We start from the raw sequence: 22,249 nt of genomic DNA, 5'->3' as shown, positions 1-22,249 counted from the left end.
TCCCTGCCACACCTCCAACCCCACCACCTCCATCTCTCCTTCTTTAAGGAGATGCACAGAGAAATGTCTGCAACGATGGCTGCTTCTGAATGGTGAGATTGGGGGCTTTTATGTTCTCATGTTTCTATACCTTTAACTGCTGGAACATTTCTATCATGAATAGATATCATTTTTATGAAGACAGTGACATTTCCACAATCAAACGTTAAAATGGCTTTTTGAAGATGGTTGTAGTTGTGTAAAATTATAAGTGATTTACTATTTTCTTTCCCATTCTTTTTTTTTTTTTTTTTTTTTTGGCTACGTTGGGTCTTCATTGCTGCAAGCGGGCTTTCTCTAGTTGCGGCGAGCGGGGGCTGCTCTTCATTGCGGTGCGTGGGCTTCTCGTTGTTGTGGCTTCTCTTGTTGTGGAGCGTGGGCTCTAGGTGCATAGGCTTCAGTAGTTGCAGCACATGGGCTCCGTAGTTGCAGCACGTGGGCTTAGTTGCTCTGCGACATGTGGGATCTTCCTGGACCAGGGATCCAACCCGGGTCCCCTGCATTAGGTGGATTCTTAACCACTGCACCACCAGGAAAGTCCCCTTTCCCATTCTTTTTATTCATTGTCCAAATTTTCTACAATGAATATGTATTACCTTAGAATTTATAAAAAATTTTTGTAGCTACTGCCCTAATGTCTTCCCTCATAACTAAGCTTTTTGAAGGGTTACCTATACTTGCTTCTCTATTTCCTCACCTCCCATCTAATCTGCAACCAACTAGAATCTTGTTGGCGTCCCTCCATGCTACAGAAATGCTTTTCTCTAGTTTCTCAATTTAAACAACACCTTTTAGTTCTTTCAATGGGCCTCTTGGCAGCATTTGACACTGTTGGCTTCTATCTTGTTTGGCATTCTTTCTTCCTCTCTGGCGATGGCGTCTCAGTTTCCTTCTCATATGTCTTCCATCAGTTCCTTTTTGTTTTTGCTCGTCACAATCCAATCTCTTCTCACCATATAGATTCTCTTTTGGGAATCCTACCATCACCAAGACAATTTCCATAGCTCTGCTGAAAACTCCCAGGTCTGTATCTCCAGACCAGACCCACTGCAGGGTTGCAGACCTTCTGATCCTGCTTCCTCCTGGCGGTCTCCACTCAGATATCCTACAGGTACCGCAGACTCACCATGCCCTACGTTAGTTCCTGCTCGGTGAATGGCAGCACTAAACGAAACGTGTTTCTGGTGTCCGCCAAGTCCATGCCTTCTTCTTTGAAAGTGTCCCCACAATACTTGCTAAAAAGAGTGGCCTCAGGCCATTCAATTTCATTCTCTTGGCTGCTCTTTTTTTTTGTTTTTACATTTAAAAAAAATTGGGGTACAGTTGCTCCACAGTGCTGTGCTAGCCTCTGCTGCACAACGAAGTGAACCAGCCATGTATACACATATCCCCTCCCTCCTGGACCCCACTCCCACCCGCCTCCCATCCCCCCTATCTAGGTCACCACAGAGCACTGAGCTGAGCTCTCCTCACTACACAGCAGGCTCCCGCCAGCCATCTATTTTACACATGGTAGTGCACATACATCAATCCCAATCTCCCAATTCATCCCCTCCACCCCTCGTGTCTACACATCCACTCTCCACATCTGCATCTCCATTCCTCTCTTGGCTACTCTTTTTTTTTTTAAATAAATTTATTTATTTTTGGCTGCGTTGGGTCTTTGCTGCTACGCGAGGGCTTTCTCTAGTTGTGGCGAGCAGGGGCTACTCTTCGTTGTGGTGTGCGGGCTTCTCATTGTGGTGGCTCCTCTTGTTGCAGAGCATGGGCTCTAGGCATGTGGCTTCAGTAGTTGCAGCACACGGGCTCAGTAGTTGTGGCACGCAGGCTCTAGAGCGCAGGCTCAGTAGTTGTGACGCACGGGCTTAGTTGCTCCGCGGCATGTGGGATCTTCCCGGACCAGGGCTCGAACCCGTGTCTCCTGCATTGGCAGGCAGATTCTTAACCACTGCGCCCCAGGGAAGTCCCTTGGCTACTCTTGATTTGACTGGGAGTAGGCAACTGACCCATGTAGACTACCTCTCCCAAGACTCTGAATTGAGTCAGGTAGTATTGAGCTCTGCAGCTGTAAGATCACATAGAGTTGAGGCCAGGATCAGTGCCATGGCAACCCAAGGCTGTGCACAAGCTTTGCAGATGTAACCTATGTCTGTGTGCTGGGGTGGGTGTGGAGGGGAAGCAAGAGGAAAGACCTTTGCAGAGGCTGGTCTGTAGAGATACTAATAGCAGGAACAAGAGTCCACAGGCCCTGTTGTACTTCCTGCAATTGAGTTCCATGAGGTTCCTGCAATTATCTGAATAAAATCTTCATTTAAGCTAGTGAAGAAATGGAGTGAGAGTTTCAGGTCTAAGCAACAAAATGATCCCTGGAAAAAAAAATCTATCACCACTCAGTTACCCAAGCAGAAACCTGGGCATCATTCCTGATCACCCTCATCCTCACTGCCCCATACCCAACCAATGACCAAATTGTCACTCCTGCCTCCTTAATTTCTCTCCCATCTGCCCACTTTTCTACATGTTCACTGCTGTGATCCTAGTTCAGATAATACAGTAACTACTTAACTGGCTTTGGGTCCCCGGTCCTGTGCCCTCTAATCCATTTGTACATTATAAGCAAGGTAATTTCTCTGATGCCAATCTTATTTACCCTTGTCTTCCTTAAAATCCTTCATTGTTCCCCCACTGCCCAGTGGAAAAGACCAAAGCCCTTGGCTTGGCTTTCAGGTCCTTGATGACTGACCTTGCCCTATGCAGACTATACTTTTCCCTTCCCTGCCTTGAACTCTACTCCTTCAGCAAGACTGAAATACTTGGAATTAGAGAAATGTACAGCGCTTGCCCTTGCCTCCCTCTGTTCCATACTCCCTCTGCCTGGAACTCCCATTCCCCTCCCCTTACCTGGCTCTCCCCTGTTCTCAACTGTCCTTCAGGTCGTGATTTAAAGGTCACCTCTGCCTCCAAAGAAGGCAGACTTCTTTGACCTTCCTAACACTCCCAGTATCCTGCGTTTGCCTCGCCCAAATGACTTCTCACACTATATTGGAATTACCTATTTTTTATTTGCCTCTCTGGCTAGTCTATATGCATCTTGAGGGTAGGAACTGTGTGCCAAGCATGGGGCCTGGCACATGACAGACATACTTTCGGCATCTGTACAGTAAATGCATGAATTGTACTTACTGCAGGGCTGTCATAATTAACACTTGAAACAGACGTCAGTGGAAGCTGAAGCTGATGAGACTGTCAGGTAAAAAAGGAAAAAAAAAAACCAGTCCTGAATATGCATTCAATCTGTTCTTTACCATACATTAAGGTACAAGTGCAATGTTTCTTGAAAAACTGCTTCAAACAGTTTGTCATGGTCTTTGGACCACTCTTAACTGTGAAGAGTTTCACACATGAACGAAAAATTATCCTCGGAAAGGGAGTGGATATTCTCAAGACATTTAGAAAGAGCACTGAATCAAGGAAGAAGTCCATGTTTTACAACCAACTCATTCACTTAATAGAGCAAGGCACCTCTTCAGAGCCTCAGCTTCCTCACCTGCAAAGTGGGAATGCTATCACCTGCCTCAAAGGGTAGCCATAAGGTTAAAATAGTGGACAACGCAAGCTGCTGTTGTTCTTATCAGGCAAGCAAGTCTCAGTGTCAAATATTAAAGGGCTCTTCTAGATTGCTTATGCCAACCGTGTTTTCACAGATCAGTAAACTGAGGCCAAGAGAAGGGAAGTCCCTTGCCCAAGAGGATTCAGCTACGACATGGGAATGGCCTGTCTCCAGAGTCTGGGTCCAGCTCTCCCTACAGCTGTTGTGAGAACGTTCTGTTGGCACTTGGTAATTTTGGGGCTTCTGCCAGATAGTGAACCATGCAGAGCTGGCTGTCCAGAGTCTGGAGAGCTTGATACTGGATGCCAAGGGGATTCAGCAAGTGCTGATGAATGAAAGAGCTAGAGGTAAGGCAGGGAAACGACTCACATTGCTGGAAAGCGCAGGGGGTGGTGGGCTGTCATCCGGAATGGGGATCAGTTCTCCCAGCTTTAAGGAAAAGAGTACGTTGAAAATGAAACATCAACTAGAAACTGTTCGCCTATTTTCAAATCAGAAAAATGGCATTTACAGGAGTAGATTGTTATTTTTAGAGGGTACTTGGAGGCAGTTTGTTAAAGAATTACCTGCAATTTTTTCCAACCATCTCTGACACGAATGAAAAACTCGGTGCTGTCCCTCAGGTAGATGAATGTCCCTTCTATGACCAAATGGGCTTTCTGCAACATGCCAGCCATGCTGCTAAATGCTGTAACCTGTCAGATAATTTTAAATTCCAAACATCGCGGTTATCATCACAGCGATGGCACAATTTGAAAAGCTGGCCTCTGCGTAAAGTCAAATATGAGCCATCCCCTCACTGTCAGTGAAAAGGCTTATTGTCCCATAGAGAGATATATAACTTCATTAACAGCCAAAGGACTTTCTTTCCGATAAAACAAAAACACGCATTACCTTGAAACACGCATCTCAATTACAATAAACAAATTAAAACAAAGAAGATAGTATCCTGAGAGTTCAAAGACATTTAAAAACTGTTAACAGGGTTGGCTCTGTTGGATGTTGGTATTGGCAAAATCATTGGTAAGTTTTGCCACTTCCATTTGTGTGAGCTGCACAATGGCACTAACATTGTTACACGTGTTTTGTTAGTTCATGCTGCTCCTTACAGGGTTTCAAATTTCTTTTCATTTGGAGAAAGAAATGTAAGCAAGTGAGTTACTCTACCTACGTCTTGAATCTTTTTTGCCTGGCTGGGTAGTTCCAGTATTAAATACACAGCAGAAAATGGGGGTCTGTAATTTCTCTGTCTAGAAAATTGCCAAAGATCAGACAGGCATCTTGGCCTATCCAGGCACAGGCATAAAAGCTTGGAAAAATCTATTGAGAAGTATCAAGCCTCAAAGAAAATATCAACCAAGGAAGCTGTTATTTTTCTTTTCAACTGAGAAAGATGATAAAAACTTAATTTTCACCTAGCTTGGAAGATGACTTTGTGATTAAAATGACTTAGGCATCCCCCAAAGGTACCAAATATCGAAATTCCATCTACTGTTGGACAGTTCTTCATCTGGCAGCCCAAATTTCCAAATAAAATCTATCAAAGACCAAAGAGCATTCCTAGGACTCCTGACATCCTAATGAGGTATTTGTCCCTCTTTCTGTGCATCACAATAGTCTCTGTGTGCTATATCCTGCTCCAGTGATCTGCAGGGTAACAAGGTACAAGAGACGTCCTTTGGTAGAATGGAGAAGGCTGCATTACCCAGGGGAAAGGTAACCAGCACAGGGCCTCCTGTGATGTTGTTTAGTCTTGTGCCTGTGTTTTTTGATGTAATATGATTGGCTCTTGTTAGTTTAGTCAATTAAGGATTGGAAAGGTGGAACTTAAATCATAAATGATTTTGTAGTCTGTATCTTTTTACTTAATAAGTCATCCAAAGAGATAATAAATACCCTGTTTGTGAAATTATACCATTTCTATTGTCATGGAGGCCTAACTCCAACAGAGAAGGTGTGCCAGCCCCTAAACACTGCAGCCAAAGTTCTAAGGAAACCCATCCAAAGCAGAAGGGTGAAGACACACTGACGATCATACTGACCAGGTTCCTGGATCCGGGAAGCCCTGGCTGTCCTGGAGGGCCGGGTGGGCCTGGAATGGCCACAGCTAAGACAAAGCGGAAAAGAGAAGTTACAAAAAAGCATACTCTCTGCAAAATGCCTCCGAGGTTCAGCTGGTCACTGAGGGGAGCGTTCACCACCCCACTCACAGTGCTTCAAAGTGTTGCACCTCGTAACCGAATCTTAGGAACTCTGTGCCCAGCATATGACTCAGCCACATTGACTGGTTTGGGGGAGAACTGAGATTCTCGACTGTAGCCCTGGATGAAGTCATGCCTAAGACTTTCCAGTTTTATAAGTGAATAAATTCCTGTTGTTTCAATTGTTTGTATAAGTCAGTCTGAGTTGAATTTTCTGTCACTTGCATCCAAAAATGCTCTGACGCATACAACTTATTTCTCCCAAGAGACAAACAGGTAATTACTGAACAGAGGAAGCAGGCTCAGAAAGAAGAAGAGAAGGTGCTAGGCTACAGGGGGGGCAGGGTAGGGCAGTGACAGGGGCCCTGGCCGTCCAGCCAGGAGACTCAAGTTCCTGATTTGTCAGTTCTCAGCTGTGTGATCTTGGGGAAACAAGCTCTCTGAACCCCAGCTTCTTCATCGGTGAAATGTAAACAGATATTTCTTCACTAGCCTGTGTTGAGAACTGAGAAGAACACAAACTAGGAATATGCTTTGCAAATTGTACAGCATCCAACCAGAGATTCTTACCTTTTGAAGAGTCAAAATGAAATGCCCTTAAAAATCAAATCAAGGCTATTGCCCTCTCCCCTAGAAAAATGCATATATGCATATCTGCAAGTGCACGCACACGCACGCGCGCGCGCGCACACACACACACACACACACACACACACACACACACACACACACTTCTACTTAGAATGTTAGTGGGATGATAGCTCCCTGAGGCACATCTTTGAATTTTCTAGGAGTTTATGGTTCCCAAATGAAGAGTCCTTACTTTAGGCAAACATAAAGAAACGTTATTATAGCAATTCCGCTGCTCTCCTTCTACCTCTCTAATCTCCAGTTCCCCCAAGAATCTGCAAAACTCTTGGCAGAGTTAAGGATGTTTGTACAAGTCCCAGTAAAATTACTGTATGAGATTTTTGAGGTCACTGCAAATAAGCCTGCAGTCTGACACAGGACCTGAAAATTCATACACAGGTGGTGAATGTCTAGTGGAGACAAGGTCTGAGGACTTGGATTTGGACCCCAGCCATGCCTCTTCCTAGGATTTGTGACCTTGAGTCAGACTCTTAACCTCTCTGAGCTTTGGTGCCTTCATCCATAAAATGAGTTTTATAATCTTATGCATTTCATCTCCCTCCTGGGGTTGCTGTTAAGATGAAATGGGATAATGGATATGGGAGTGTTTTGTAAACTGTGAATTGCTATATATTATGTGAAGGGTAATCCTTTTCAATGGAGCAAGGAGTCCTAGGGCCCCCTAGTTTAGGGCTACTATGGACAACAGAGTCTCTGAATCCTGTACTCACCCTGCAATGCCCCTCCACCTCTTGCAATTCCTATGTATCCCTCAAGGTTGTATGGGCACCTATGGTTTTATCCACCCAGCACCTTCTCTCTTTACAGGACCAGCATCCTCACTTGCTCCTGAGATCTTCCCCTTCACCTCTATGACCATTCAGGTCCAGAAGGAGCTGTCATGGTCTCATGTGATCCCACCTCCTGGCCACAGATGACTGGTCCAAGGTTGGGCATCTGGCCCAAGACAGGTCAGTCAGAGTCCTTCCCCAGAACATCCCCACCCCAGGGCTTTTCAAACTAAAACTGAGAAACAAGGCCAAGATTTCTAGATGACGGTGGAAGCTGTAGGTTGTCGGTATTTCTCGCCATGCAGAGGATATGGTCTATGGCAAAGAAGCGTGATGCTGCAGTCGGAGAGCAGCTGAGCAAGAGATGGCCAGAGAATCCTCGCAGGGACTGAATCCCTGGTTCCGGCTGCACCTGAAGTCTCACTGCATGCCTGCCCCTCTTACACATTGATTGTTCACACCCTCCTGCACATCCAATAAGTTTCCCTATGCACTTGAGCTAGTTTGAGTTCCATTTCTGTCACTTGCCACAAAGTCACCTCCTGTGTAAAGTTCTCCCGGATGCCCCAGACATTGTAGGTCTCCTCCCAGGTGTGCTTCCACCACACCTGGCTCATGCCAACCCAAACAACAAAAATGATGCATTCATGCTATTATCGCTGCTGCTGTTATTTTCCACCATGGGCACAGTGGAGAGCACACAGGCTTCGGGGCTACTCTGATCTGGGTCCTAATCCCATTCATGCCACTTATTAGCTGTGTGACCTTGGAAAGGTTCCTAAACATCTCTGGGTCTCACTTTCCTCCTCTGTAAATTGGGGACGCTAATACTTTCCTTGAAAGGCTTTCTGAGAATCCAGTAAGATGATGTAGTAGAGTGACCAGCAGAGTGCCTGGCACTTGGTAAGTACTTGATAAATGGAGATTTTCTTCTATTTCACCTATTTTTCATTTGAGGAAGTGAGGTACCAAGGGGTAAAGAAATTTTTACATAGACGGTTAGAATCAGTGCTGGTCCTCAAGTCCCTTAAGGCCCAGGCATTGACAAAGCAGCCAGGAAGTTTCCACCCACACATGAAAAGATGTTCATCATTATTAGTCTTTAGGGAAATGCAAACCAAAACCACAATGAGATATCACTTCACATGAATGAATGATGACTAGAATAAAAAAGATATGATAGGGCTTCCCTGGTGGTGCACTGGTTGAGAGTCTGCCTGCCAATGCAGGGGACACGGGTTCGAGCCCTGGTCTGGGAAGATCCCACATGCCGCAGAGCAACTAGGCCCGTGAGCCACAATTACTGAGCCTGCACGTCTGGAGCCTGTGCTCCGCAACAAGAGAGGCCACGACAGTGAGAGGCCCGTGCACTGCGATGAAGAGTAGCCCCCACTTGCCGCAACTAGAGAAAGTCCTCGCACAGAAACGAAGACCCAACACAGCCAAATAAATAAATAAAATAAAAAGAACTGTCTAAAAAAAAAAAATAGTAAGGATGTAAAATGATTAATTTAAAAAAAAAAAGATATGATAATAACAAATGTTGTTGACAATGAGGGGAAATTGGAACCTTTGTACACTGCTAGTGGGAATGCAAAATGTTGCAGTCACTTTGGAAAACAGTCTGGCAGTTCCTCCAAAAGTAGAGCAACCATGTATATGACTCAGCGATTCCACTCCTAGACATTATACCCAAGAGAACTGAAAACATATGTTCACACAAAAACTTGTACACAAATGTTCACAGCAGCACTATTCATAGTAGCCAAAAAGTGGGAACAACTCAAATGTTCATCAGCTGATGAATAAACAAAATGTGGTATATCCATACAATGGAATATTATTCAGCCATAAGAAGGAATGAAGTACTGATACATGCTACAACATGGGGGAACTTTGAAAACATTATGCTAAGGGAAAGAAGCCAGTCACAAAAGGTCACATATTTTGTGATTCCATTGATATGAAATGTCCAGAATAGGCAAATCCATAGAGACAGAAAGTAGATTCATGGTTTCCAAGATCAGGGAAAGATCAGGAAAAAGAGGAGTGACTGCTAATTGGTACAGGGTTCCTATTTAAGGTGATGATAATGTTCTGGAACTAGAGCGAGGTGATGGCTGCCCAACCTTGTGAATATATTAAAAACCATTAAATTGTGCACTTTAAATGGGTGAATTCTATGGCACGCAAATTATATCTCAATTTAAAAAAAAAAAAAAAGAAAAGAAAGAAGGCTCCATCCAGGAAACAGCCCTCTGTCGGACAGTGAGGCTCTGACATGCCACCCAGATGTGGTGACGCTGGGCACCACTCACAGTACTGACCTGCTCCTAGGATAGCCGGAGGTCCTGCTGGCCCCGGGGGTCCCGGTGGCCCAGGGGAACCAGGTCTCCCAAAGCCAGGTGGCCCAGGCATGCCAGGAGCACCTGGGGGTCCCTGGGGCCCGACGATGGTCTCCCCTTTCTGGCCCTGTCAAGTGCACAGTAACAGAAGAGAGAAAGCACCATTAGTCACTAGAAGTCCCGTCTGTTCTTTTTGTCAGGACATTGATAAGAAGTCAGTAGACACCCTCTATTGTTATCGTCATCCTCAACCCTGGCGCAAGCCAGGAGGTGGGAGACCTGAAGAGCGGTGGCCCAGTCGTTATGCTGAAAGACAGCAGAGAAGCCTAGGGAGCCCTGGACTCAGAAGGGCCCCTGGAGCTCATCTAGTCCAGCCTCGGCATTTCACAGATGGAGAAACAGAGGCCTAGAGAGGGGCAGGGCTTGCCCGAGGTCCCAAAGCAAATCAGCAGCAGAGCTGGAAGGAGAGCCCTGGTCTCCTGGCTTTGCTCGGTCTATGCTCATGGCGAGTTCCAGGGCCAGAATTTGCTCCTGGTCCCTGAGGGTCAATGATCTGGTCATAATCTCAGTGGAGGCATAATTTGAACTTCTCTTTTGTGACCTGGAGAAACTTCTCATCCTAAGAAGACCAAGCCCATCTACGGGCTCCTCCTTTGATGAAATTTCAGAAGAATCAAATAGCCCCCGAAAAACATCTCCCTCACCTTCCCTTCTGCCTCTGTTATCTGATGTGTTTACCATTAACAACTCTTTGTGCTGAGTGAGTTTTCCACCACTGATGTGAATAAGGCACGGTGGTGGGTTACCTGGAAGCTACCTGCGTGCATGTGGCCTTGGCTAGCTCCCTTTCCTCTGTGGCCTCTGCCAGGCTCCCCACCCGTTAGCAAGTATGGGGGAGAGAAGCCGATGCCCAAGGCCTGCCTGCAGCCTGTGGTGCTGTGACTGGCCCTTGCTCCCAGCTGCCTCGTCACACTGGGGGGCTTCAGGGAGCGCCGTGACTCCCCGAGGAAGGGGTGTGGAGGGGTCGCTACTCACCGCCAGGCCTGGACTTCCCGGCAGGCCCGGGGGCCCTGACTCAGAGAAGCCGCTGTCAGAGTCTCCTTTTTCTCCTTTGATCCCCCTGTCTCTGTTCTCCCCCTGGAAGCAGAGAACATCCAGTAAGAGTCAGATGAACCAGTCTCTGACATAAGCCTGAGAACTTGGAAACACAGGCCAGATGTTGAGAAATGCTCACCTTCAAGCTGTTCAGAAAATGTCTCAGGTAAGCTGGATCCACAGGAGGGCCTGAAAAAGAAACGCTTTTTAAAAATCCACACTCAAACTCAGAAATTCAAATACCAAAGCCTCCAAGTTGGCAACCATGATGAGTTCCTAGCAGAAGTGACCCCACATTGGTTTAGCTGACAGAGGGGGCACTGGGCTAGGAAACAAGCACTAGTCCAGATCCCGTGACCCTGTGGCATCCTAGGCTTGTCCCTGGTCCTCTCCAGGCCTCGTTCTGCAGATGAAGCTGGAAGGATCAGAACTTCTGGTCTCTCTTGACAATGTTCTATCTTGTACACGTGTTGCCCATGACTGGGTCTCTCAGGAATTCCACGGAGCTTGTGGACAGGGTGCTAATGTAATTAGCCTTACTTACTGGCTCAATTGGATTTCTCAGAAACAAAAATCAAGGGCAAGATCCAGAACAAGAGTTGGGATACCTGGTGGTCCCTGGGCCCCCTGGTCGCCTTTTTCTCCTTTTGAGCCGGGAAGACCCCAGGATCCTTTCTCTCCTTTAACACCTGCCACCAAATACACACACATTAAAAAAGAAAAAAAAGATAGTGGAAAATCACCTTCATTCTATATAAAACATTTTTGAGACAAGTTTTGAAACTGAGCCTTGAGCTAAGTCTACTCAACAACAAAGGCCTATTGAGGGTATAAAATCCTTTGCTATAGGACAGAGAGGCAGAGGTAGATGCAGCAGACACAATTCCTGACCTCGGAAAGCTCTCAAGGAGACAGACACAGTGAGGGTAGCGCGAGGCAGGATGGAATAAGTACCATCCTCAAGGTGCCAGCAGTGCATTATGGGAGCCCAGCAGAGGCTACAATTAACTCCCTTGGACGGCTTCATGCACGTGGCCTGAGACTCAACACCAAGTCAAGCTCCTGGTCCCATCTCACCTAAGCTTGGGCAGCACGGTGGTGTAAGGGGAAGGGAGGACTCTCCGGGAGTGCCGCAGAGGACAGCTAACGGCGCTAAGTATTCCACTCGCAAAGTTGGAAGAGTGCCAACAGTGTGGTACACCACTCCCCACAGGACTTGTGAGAAGCACTGCTTCTGCAGAACCGGCCTTACAGCCTTCCCTCCTCCCCCAACTCTTTATCTGGGAGAGGGGCTCAGAGAAAGCCTCCTGGGAGTACAGAGTTTGGGAAGGGAAGCAGTCCCATTTCCCCACCTAGATGGGTGGGTGGACACTAGATCTTTGAGTTCCTGGTTCCCGAGAGAGATCAACTGACCAATGTGTGCCTACACACTGGGGATCCAGGAAAGCAAATCCAGCTCCACCCCCTCCTCCCCAAGGTCCACCTTGCACCAGGGGAAGGGAGAGCCTTGAATTGGGTCTGAACAAGCAGTTTGAGAACAGCCTGGACTTTGTAACCAAAAGTGATCAAAAACCCATGAAGCCAGATACCAGCAGGGACACCACCACCCAAGCAGGCCAGGAGTGACAGAGCCGAGCCAGAGGTCAGTAGTGGGGAAAAAAAAAAAAAAGGCCTTTCCGTGTTTAAACTGCAAGCATTCAGACTTTTCAGTCAAAAGGGGCACACATGGTGTGACAGTGTGTGTGGGGACAGGGAACCAGAGTCACTGCTTGCCTGCAGGCTCCCACCTCCTGGCCTATCCCCCCTCTAATGTGTGGTAGGTAAGCTCCTACAGGCCACGAACATGCTGATGTTTACTAATCACTAAGAGCCAGTGCGTCTCACAGTGCACTGTGTATACACCTCAGAGGGAGCTTGTGCAAATGCAGCTCCTGATCTAGCAGGTCTGCGATGAGGCCTGAGATTCTGCATTTCTAACAAGCTTCCAGGAGGTGCTGACGCTGCTGGTCCAGGAACACTCTGAAGCAAAGGCCTTCTGAGCTCCCACGCCCTCCCCTGCATTAGCTCTTGGCATATTGCATCGTAACGACTTTTTAAATAGTTTCACCCAGCAGAGTCTAAGGGCCTGGGCGACAGCAGGAGCATGGGATCCATCTGTCTCAGCCCAGTGCATAGGATAGCACCAGGCAAGGAGAAGCTATCAGTGGATGTGTTATGAACAAACTAACACATGAATGGAAAAATGGAGTGCAGCCTGCTAGCTAGGAGGCACAGCCAAGATGCACAGAATAGGCAGATGGGTGACACAAGCAAACAGAGGTGCCCAGCCCCACAGCTTTTGTCCAGCTACCACCCTTCCCATGACACCCAGACAGATCTTCCTGACCACCAAGTCTACGCCCAGCACTGGGCAATTGGAAACCACCTCTGCAGAGATAGGAGGGTCAGGAAATGTCCCAGAGAAACAAGGTGAAGACAGGAGTGTGTACCATGAAAAGTGATGAGTTCTGAATTTCCAGGATACGTGGTACCAACCTAGAGAGAGAGAGAAAGCCAAGGTCATACACTGCAACCCTGTTCTGGTGTTTGCATGCACAGGGAGCCACAGTCCCCTGTCCTGGGGGCGAAGGCTGAGGTCATGGAGTCAGGCCTGCCTTGGGTGCTGTAGCCCCCAAAGGCCCTGAGTTTCCCGGCATCCCTCAATACAAGGCATCCCAGGCCTTCAACTGGGGCAGGGTCGGGGGGTGGGGGCAGGGAGGGCATCATGTAGCTGAGCTGGGCTGAGACCTACTGGCCGAACAACTCTGCAGAGGGAAAGCCCAAAGCTTTAAGACAAAAAGTCATGGCAATTTTGGTCTGGTCAACTGTGAGTGTTCTTGCCCTCCCTTCTGATCTATCAGGATGGATTCATGTGAGAGGTCAAGCACTCGGGCAAGTGATGTACTCAAACCATGAAGCTGGGCCAGCCATTAGCTTTGCTGCCATGTGTAATCAAAGATGAGTACACTGAACAGGAGTTGATGGTGGTGATAATTAATAAAGGGGAGTTATCATTAGATTGGGGGTCCAAGCTATTCAAGATAATATTCCTTTACAGTTCATTCCCAGATTCCTGCATTTCTTTGTCTATTAAAACAGAGCCACCTGCCACCCTGCTTTTAATAGTCCACCTTCACCTTTTTCCCAGTTAATATGCAGAATCAAAATGATCCCTCTCACACCAGATCCTCCCATGCTTTTGGGTGCAGGGTCACAAGATGCTCAGGGGTCACCAAGAGAAGATGAGGGGAGGGGACAGGAATCTTCCAGGAAGAATATTTCTAAGTTAACGATAAAGGCAGCAGTACCCAGCTGATATCTTACAGCTATGCTGATAAAGTTGCTCCACTCCAGGGGTGGATTGTTAAGGGTGAATTGTTAAGGTATTAGAAAGGGCTGAAATGAGAAGGGGCTTGTGAAATGCTGGATGTGAGAGGAAGCACTTCTTTTTCAAATGTCCATTTTGAGAGCTGGTCAAGAAACATCCATGCCCCAGCCTGCGTGGAGTCCAGCCAGGCAACATGAAATCAAAACCCAAAATGCTCTGAGTTCATCTTTGGCTTATTTTAAGGAACGTCATGACCCCCAAAGGCCATGGTCACAGCAAAGGGTCCTAGCACAGGTCACGGTAATTGCAGTAGCATTTTTACAACGCTCTTGAGTTTTTCAAGTACTGTCCCGTGGCCAGTTCATTTGAAGCCTGATATCGTGTTTGCTGGGAGGGGCTTCGGGCACTAACTCACGGTGGGACCTTGCCTCTCTGGGCTGAGGTCTCCCCTTCTCTATGGCTGGGAGGCCGCCATCTCTCAGGAGGGTCTCTCCAGCCCTGACGTTTTAGGATTCCTTTCAGGCCACTGATATAAACGTGACCTGGGTAGCTGTTATCCTCACGTAGTTCTGGGAGCCAGCAGGCCCCTTGGTCACCTTACACAGGTGGGTCCTATCCTCTGCCTTCCATGCCAGAGTTCCCAGGCCCTGGGCTCCAGACTTGGGTGTCTCAAAGTTTAGACATGGACAGATGTCTGGGCAAACACTCAGCCAAACTGCGTCATTTTAAAGCCTCTGATCCAAGTCTCATCACCACCTCCAACAGGCATCAATTAAGAACCCGCTTCAAGGAATCTTCTAAACTGTAATTTGCAAGCTCCCGAGAACAGAGGCCACGCCTGTCTAGTTCATCCCTGTGGTCCCAGGGCCTCACTTGTACTTGACACTTGGTAAGTCCTTGATAAATAATTGTTGAATGAATGAGAGCATAGTTATGCACAGTTCCATGACTAATGCCTGTGCATGGGGAGAGGCCCACCCTCCCTGGGTTTCCCCACACCTAATATAGGTGACACCCCGGGGACACTGCACTGACCAGCTGGGCGACCAGGCACGTGTCTGACCCCTTGGGGTGCCTGTACCTGCTGCCTGGTGGTCAGGGGACCTGCATGATAGCCTCAGCTCCGTCCGTCCTGTGACCTTAGACAAGTCAGTGAGCTTGTCTGAGTCACAGTTTGTTTCCTCATTACAAAGGGGGAGAGAAAGTCCCTCCTCTCAGGGTTGTGTGCTGTGCAGTAATATGACAGTTGAGAAAGGACAGTTACAGATTTTAGCCCAAAGCTCCCAATGCAAAGAGCACTGGTTAGAATTGCCTTTTATTCTCATCTGTATTTTAAGGGGTTTATTTCCCCCCTTCTTATACTGCTCCAAGCATGAAGCTAACATGCTAACATGAAGCTAACAAAAGACACTGCTTTTTGACTGCATTAAAAGACACACTCTGTCCACATGTGTGCCCTTAGAAGACCCAGTACGTTTCAGTGCCACAATCTATTATCTAGAAACCTCGAGTCACTCAAGGGTCTATGTGCAGGTGATAGAAGACATCAAAGAGGACTGACAGACAGAAGGGGCTCAAGACAAAAACTCATCTTCTCTGAGTTGCTTTCTATGCCAAAGCCTGCTCTATAAGGCAGCGACTATACGCTACTTACTGGCGTTTTGCAGTGTGGCCGGACTGGAACTGGGAAGACGGCCTGTGGGAAGTGAGAATGAGAGGAGGGAATCAGGACACCCGACTCCAGCTTAGGCTGGTCTGGGGCCGTTCCCCGCTCCTCCTTCAGGTCTCCCCCACCTCCCCACTGCCAACTTACTCCTTTGATGTTAATCACAGCTCCAGGTGGTCCTGGGGGGCCTGGAGGACCAGGTAGGCCAGGTGGGCCCTAAAGGGAGGAAAGAAAGGCCATTCCTGAGTTCGGGTTGTTATGAATTCAGAGGCAGCTGCAGTACACTTCCCCAGGGTTTGGAGACACAATGAGGAAAGGAGGGTCCTCTAAAGCCAACTAACTCTTCCCATGGGTAGGCGAGTCTCTTCCCAGAGCACACCTATATCCGTGGCCTCGCTGCATCTTCACAACAGCAGAGCAAGTATCATCGCTGGTTTACAACTGGACATAATGAGGGCCAGAGAGGGGAAGTGACCTGCTCAAGGCCACACAGCAATTCATGGTGGAATGGAGACTGGAAGCCAGATTCTGGCCCCAAGAGCAGTGCTCAGAGGATATTGAGCCCACCACCTCTATCGATGCATCCCTCATATGGAGGGGCGGGTGGAGTGAGGCCTTCCCAAGATACAGTGCCTGGGAGAGCCCCTCATAAATGTAACAATAAACGCCAACTCCTGTTAGATGGCAGAGTCACTTTCAGAGCCAGGTCAGCCTGGCCTTGACACCATGCAATGTTTTCTCCGCCAAGCCTGGAGCCCAAGCTGGACCTGCAGCAGAAGCTGCAGGAGGGGAGGGGGAGGCTATGACCACAGGTGAGAGGCCTCCGGCCCACGAGAAGCTCCACGTGATCACTCAAGTGCAGGCACTGGTGTCTGCTGTACCTGGAGCCCTGGTAGGCTTGGTGAGTGAGTCAGTGCCCAGTGATTCAATACAACTGCATTTCTGCATTTCTAGGCATACAAAGCAGCGACCATGGGGTGCAAACAGAAGCAGCAACACATTTTGAGCTGCATTTGCATGCAGCAAATGGGGGACCTTCAGTGGGTCACTAACTTGTCCAGGCCCTAGTTTCCTCCTGTGTAAAACAAGAACGCCACTGAGTTTCTCTTAGGAGAGTTACTATCAAGACTGAGATCCTGTCCTCAAAAGCACTTTGTAGAGTGTCTGGCACACAGTAGGTGCTCAATAAATGCTGGCTTCCTTATTGCAGACGTGGGACCCTGCTGATGCTCCGGTGTCCATCATCTCGTTTGGCCCTGCCTACACAGCTGATCGACCTTCTGCGTTCTCTCCAGAGCGCTCACCGAGCACCCCCAGCAACACGCGACACCCCCAGGACTGCGTAACCCAGGAAGGACGGGATATTACCCGAGTCAAAAGACCTGGGATTCGAAACCAGACTTCTTGAGAAAGCCCAGATCGTGTTCTCCCACCCTCCCTCTGGGGTCTGGACGAGGAAGCTTATGCCCCACTAAGGTGGATTTAGTGGCAGGGACCTCCTGAGAGCAAGCCGGAGGACAGGGTTGGGCTGGAGGATCTTTGGAAGTGGCAGCAGAGGAAGAAGAATAACGTTCCTGAGCATTCTGTCCACGAGCCCTGCTCACTGGACCTGGCACTCGTCCGCCCCTCCTCTGGACACTGGCCCTGGGGCCGCGTCCCTGGGGTGGCATGGGGCTGGGTCCCTGGTGTGGCACTCACCGGCATCATGACCCCTCGATCTCCTTTGGTGCCTTTGAGGCCATTCAGTCCTGGGCGACCCTGAAACCCACGGGAGAGGCCTTAGTAAAAACCCACTGCCCGCAGGCCAGCCTGGCCCGCGTGTCCTCCCTCACATGCAATATGAGAAACCCCAACACCTACGGGTCGTCCAGGGAGGCCAAATTCTCCTTTGTGTCCTGGTGGTCCTCTGGGCCCCTGGAGGCAAAGTAAATACCAGATTAGAAAGAGAAAAATACTGTATGATGTCACTTATATGTGGAATCTAAAAAAGCCAAAGTTGTAAAAACAGAGTAAGATGGTGGTTAGCAGGGGTAGGAGGGTGGGGGAATAGGAGAGGTGAGGTTTAAGGTACAAACTTGCAACTAGTAGACAGCTAGGTCCTGGAGATCTCATGCACGGTACAGTGAATATGGACAGCAACACTGTATTAATATTACAATCCTCAAACTGCTAAGAGTCTAGATCTTATTTATTCCAACCACAAAGAAGAAATGATAATTATGTGATGTGAGAGAGCTGCTATCTCCACAACAGCAATCATATTACAATATATAAATGTATCAAATCAACATGTACACCTTAAATGTACACAGTGTTGTATGTAAAATATATTTCAATTAAAAAAGAAAGAACAGAAACTCAAGGGCTAGGGAGATGGGGGGCATCCAGCCTACCTTTGTGGGCAGTGGTGACAATGCACCACTAATAGGAGGATGGAGGGCAAGGAGAAGTTATGAAATGTCCACCTGCCTGGCTCCTTGTCCCCTGCCCTCTCTGTCCTCCGCTGGACCCACTTGCTCAGTCCCTCCTGCGGGGCTCTACCCCAGTCCAGACGCTGGACCCAACCCTCTCAGCCAGTCAGAGCTAACAAAGAAGCAAGAGGTCAGTAGCTCCGGGCCTCAGCTCCCAGGTAGCCGTGTGCTGGGCCAGCTCAGAACATGGACCTTTGCCTTAGGTCTTATGTCCCAAGGTTCTCCATGTCCCCCGCTGGAATAATGCAGCCCTGCTTCACTCCTCATGTCAGCCAAGCCTAATAACCTGCTTCAGGATTTGGTTCCTGCATTGCTCCCACCTGTCCCTAAGGACCAGAATCTTGGCCTGGCGCCCCAGTTCTCCAGATGAGCCCCTGCCCGTGGACCGCATTCCAGTGCTTGCTTTCTGTGTCCCCATGCTCCCAGAGCCACTGCCCTGTTCCAACCTCCTGCCGGAACCCTCATGCCTTCCAGTGTCCGGGATGCATACAATGTACCACCTCTTCCCAGAACAAGCTCTACTTCCAGTTGACACCTTTCCTGTTTTGTAACTGGGTCTGTCCTGTCTCCCAGGGGAATGACTGGTTTAAGCCTGGGGCCTATCAAGCCCCTTCTTCCTGCTCTATTAATGTATTCAGACTTACCCTGAAAAATGGCAAATAGACTGTGTTGAGACAGGCTCTGTATGTAAAGTACCCAGACCAGGTTACTCTCAGGAAAAGAAAATCAAGGAGTTAACAGGCCACAGGCCATGTGGCGGTACGTTCTAGTGCAGGGCTTCTCAAACATCAGTGTGCGCAAGTCACCTGGATCTCATCAAAATGCAGATCCAGTAGATCTGGGGTGGGGCATAAGGCTTTGCTTTTCCAACGAGCTCCCAGGTGATGCTGCTGAGGCTGGTCCATGGGCCACACTGCGAGTAACAAGGCTCTAGTGTTGTAAGCTATACTAGTCATGAGGGCCATAGACAGCCCATATGACACCTTATGCAAATTAGAAGAAGGTGCCCCCTTACTGTCTGTGCAAGCTATGCACAGCTGGGCTTCAGTGGCAACAACCACCCTGGCCATCTGCAGCAGCTTGCCGGCCACCACTGCTAACAATTAGTATTTCCCACCATACTGGGTATTAGTAAGTGTTACCCAGTGGTTGACACAAGACTCTCCCAGTCTGCCTTAGCCTGCAGCTAGGGCCAAGGACACCTCTCCAGGGCATCCATTCTGCCTGACTTAAGGGACCAAAGGCTTTAGACGGTCCTCTGAAGGATGCACCTTGGAGGTTACGGGCCATTCATCAAGGACACGTGCCTGTTAGAGAAATGTGAGGTCCTTTCTCCCCAGGCCTGAGATCCAGCTTCAAACAAACCCCGCATTCAAACCCCAATGTGCAGTTCTCCAGCTCAAAATGTTTCAGAAGAATGAAGGTGTCAACTGGAGGCAGTGAGGTGTGCTGGGAAAAACCTGGACACAGAGTTTGACAGGCTGGGTTCAAATCCCTGCTGTGTCCCTAACAAGCTGTATGGCAGTGGGCTAGTTACTTAACCTCTTTAACCTCGGTTTCCCAGTCTATAAAATGGGGGTTCTGACATTAGCCTCTTAGGGTGGTGAAAATGAAATGAGATGATCTGTGTTGAAGCATCACTGTCTGACCCATGGTGGATGTTCTGTGAGTTTTCTTTGTTCTTTGGGGAGAAATATACGAGGGGCAAGTTTAGGGTTCATCTGGAGAGAACTGGTAGCTTAATTTTTCAGCAGCCCCCCAAAATTATAGATTCCTGGAGCAGTAAGGCAAGAAGGACCCTATCATGTCATCTAGTACTCATTCAATACCCTCACTTAGAGATGGGAAGACAAAAGCCCAGAGAGAGAAGAGGACTTGTTTGAGGTCATACAGCAAATGGGCAGCAGATCCAAGACCAGGAGCCAAAAGGCCCAGGTTCCCTGGGTAATGACAATCTTTAGCTGGCAAGACCTGTACAACTGTGGGTCTCACCACCATCCACTTCCCCTCTCCTTCTGGACACACAGCTAAACCACATTTCTGAGACCTATCCCCACCCCCGCCTCCTGCATCAGAGGTCTGGCCAGAAGTGGAGTTCATCATCTTCCATGGTCTCTTCCCCCTCCCCAACCTCAGCCTATCAGCTGGAAGATGCCACTGTGGCCTTGAATCCACCAGAGGGCAGAGTCACAGGATGCAAGCATCCTGGATCCCCGAGTCACTGCTTGGAGGGGAGATGTCCAACTGGGAACTACCACAGTGGACTCTGCATAAGTGAGAACCAAGCTGCTACTGTGCTGAACCACTGAGATTTTATTTAATTGCAGTTAGCCTACCCTTGACACGGATACATTTTGCCACATCCTTTTTATTTTCACAGCTGGGACAACTCAATCTAGTTGAGCCAAAGTACGATAAATGCTTCAAACCCCAGTCCAGATGCAGGGGCGAGACGCTCTGGCTTACCATTTGTCCCGGGGCTCCACGCTCTCCAGGTTCACCCTAAAACAGGGAGACACAGACTTGTCACTCAGATGAACACGGTTTGCGACAGAAACAAAGATAGAATGTAGAAGATGTGTGCCTTCAGGGTCTGGTGACATAATTACCTTTTGGCTCCTCAGCCTTTCCAGAGGAATATCCCCCGTCAGGATGGCGCCTGGCTCTCCCTTCTCACCCTGCAATTCAGAGAACCTTTTGATGAAGCCGGGCCTCCGCCTCACCGCCTGATCCAGAGGCTCATCGCCATGATTTCTCTGGCCTTCACGCCGCCTCTCCAACCCCACTGCCCGACATGACCTCTTGCTAGAATATTGCGCAGCCTCCTAAGTCATTAAATGTTCTCTGGACTGTTCCCTCCATGTACCATCAGTTACTGTCTGAAAGCACAGGTTGGGGTCCTGCAAGCCCCTCTGGGGCTCCCGCTGCTGCCAGATCAGCGTCCCCACTCTCAACCCTCCAGGAATCAGTCCCAACAAGGTCCGTCCCACCTCTGGCTGTGTGGCTTCCCCCTGAGAACCTCTGGCTCCTAATATATTTGGTGGCTTGCTTTCCTAACAACTCGACTTGAGATCTGTTCCCACCTAGAATCCTTAGTCTTGTTAAAACATCTAAAATTGGGAAAGTGATGACACCATGAACAGTGGAGGCCTCTCCAACACAGGGGCCCTGAGTCTCCATGTGGAACTTTGCCTCCAAACTCCAGGCTCCTGTGCAAATGCTCACTTGATCAGGCAAAGTTATCTCAGTTGCTGGGAAATAGGGGTGATGGGTAGACTGGTGGCAGGGACACAGGATCCCGCCCCCAATCCTGTGCTCAGCAGGGCCATCTACTATCCCAGGAGGCTTCCAAGAAGATATATGTCCAGAGAAAAGGCTAGGGAGAGGAACCATTCCAAGGCTCTGGCCCCAAACTTCAATGCTAGCCCCTGGGGAACTGGGCTGGACCACACGAAAGTCTCCCTTCAACAGGGCTGGAAGCAGCCAAGGCAGTGGTGCCAAAGCAAGCCAAGCAGCCTCTCCTCTCCGTCCCCCAAGCCCACACCTGCTATTTGGATCTTACCACTTCGCTGGTGAGGAAAAGCAGTCCTGAGCACGCCAGCAGCAAGAAGAAGCAAGCACAAAAGCATTAGAGGCAGAGCGAGAGAAAGCGCGTTGGCTGCGAGGATCAGAGCAGACCTGCCTCGGCACTCTTCCCAGTTTTCAAAGTGGCAGGGGATTAGGGGAGAGATGGCATGTAGGTCCCTCTAGATCCACCTGACCTTGCCACATAGAAAACAGAGCGTTTAAAGCCAAGAGCCAATCCTGCTTGACCAGGCCTCCTCCCAAGCCAGAACTGCCCTGACCCCACGCCATCTCTGTAGGCCCGTGGCAGCAAAAGACATCCCAAGACATGGTCCCATGTAACGCTAAACTCAGACCCAGCACACTGAACCCTCCACCCCCTGGAACTGTGGCCCAACAGACACTGGAGACTCTCTCCCCCTCTGTGGGGCTTGTGGGAAATGGTGGGGGGAGGAAGGAAAGAGAGTAGC

At 48.8% G+C, this 22,249-nt stretch overlaps 1 protein-coding gene across 5 annotated transcripts in view; it reads right to left on the bottom strand.

Moving 5' to 3' along the window:
- COL15A1 (collagen type XV alpha 1 chain) overlaps positions 1–22,249 on the bottom strand; it is a 99,325-nt gene that overhangs the window by 4,639 nt on the left and 72,437 nt on the right. For all 5 annotated transcript variants that reach the window (XM_007197053.2, XM_007197056.2, XM_057548814.1 and 2 more), the window contains 15 exons: positions 20,825–20,893; positions 20,682–20,717; positions 17,605–17,658; positions 17,443–17,502; positions 15,892–15,960; positions 15,733–15,774; positions 13,201–13,246; positions 11,320–11,400; positions 10,851–10,900; positions 10,652–10,753; positions 9,599–9,743; positions 5,692–5,756; positions 4,216–4,344; positions 4,019–4,078; positions 3,223–3,282 (listed from right to left, as the gene is read on the bottom strand). In XM_007197053.2, coding sequence (XP_007197115.2) covers positions 3,223–3,282; positions 4,019–4,078; positions 4,216–4,344; positions 5,692–5,756; positions 9,599–9,743; positions 10,652–10,753; positions 10,851–10,900; positions 11,320–11,400; positions 13,201–13,246; positions 15,733–15,774; positions 15,892–15,960; positions 17,443–17,502; positions 17,605–17,658; positions 20,682–20,717; positions 20,825–20,893 — 1,068 coding nt within the window. The remainder of the gene's footprint in view (positions 1–3,222; positions 3,283–4,018; positions 4,079–4,215; positions 4,345–5,691; positions 5,757–9,598; positions 9,744–10,651; positions 10,754–10,850; positions 10,901–11,319; positions 11,401–13,200; positions 13,247–15,732; positions 15,775–15,891; positions 15,961–17,442; positions 17,503–17,604; positions 17,659–20,681; positions 20,718–20,824; positions 20,894–22,249) is intronic.

The sequence above is a fragment of the Balaenoptera acutorostrata genome, chromosome 6 (genome assembly GCF_949987535.1).
Source record: "Balaenoptera acutorostrata chromosome 6, mBalAcu1.1, whole genome shotgun sequence".
Classification (NCBI taxonomy): domain Eukaryota; kingdom Metazoa; phylum Chordata; class Mammalia; order Artiodactyla; family Balaenopteridae; genus Balaenoptera; species Balaenoptera acutorostrata.
Note: the sequence above shows the minus strand (reverse complement) of the source record. Positions and strands in the feature narration are given on the sequence as shown.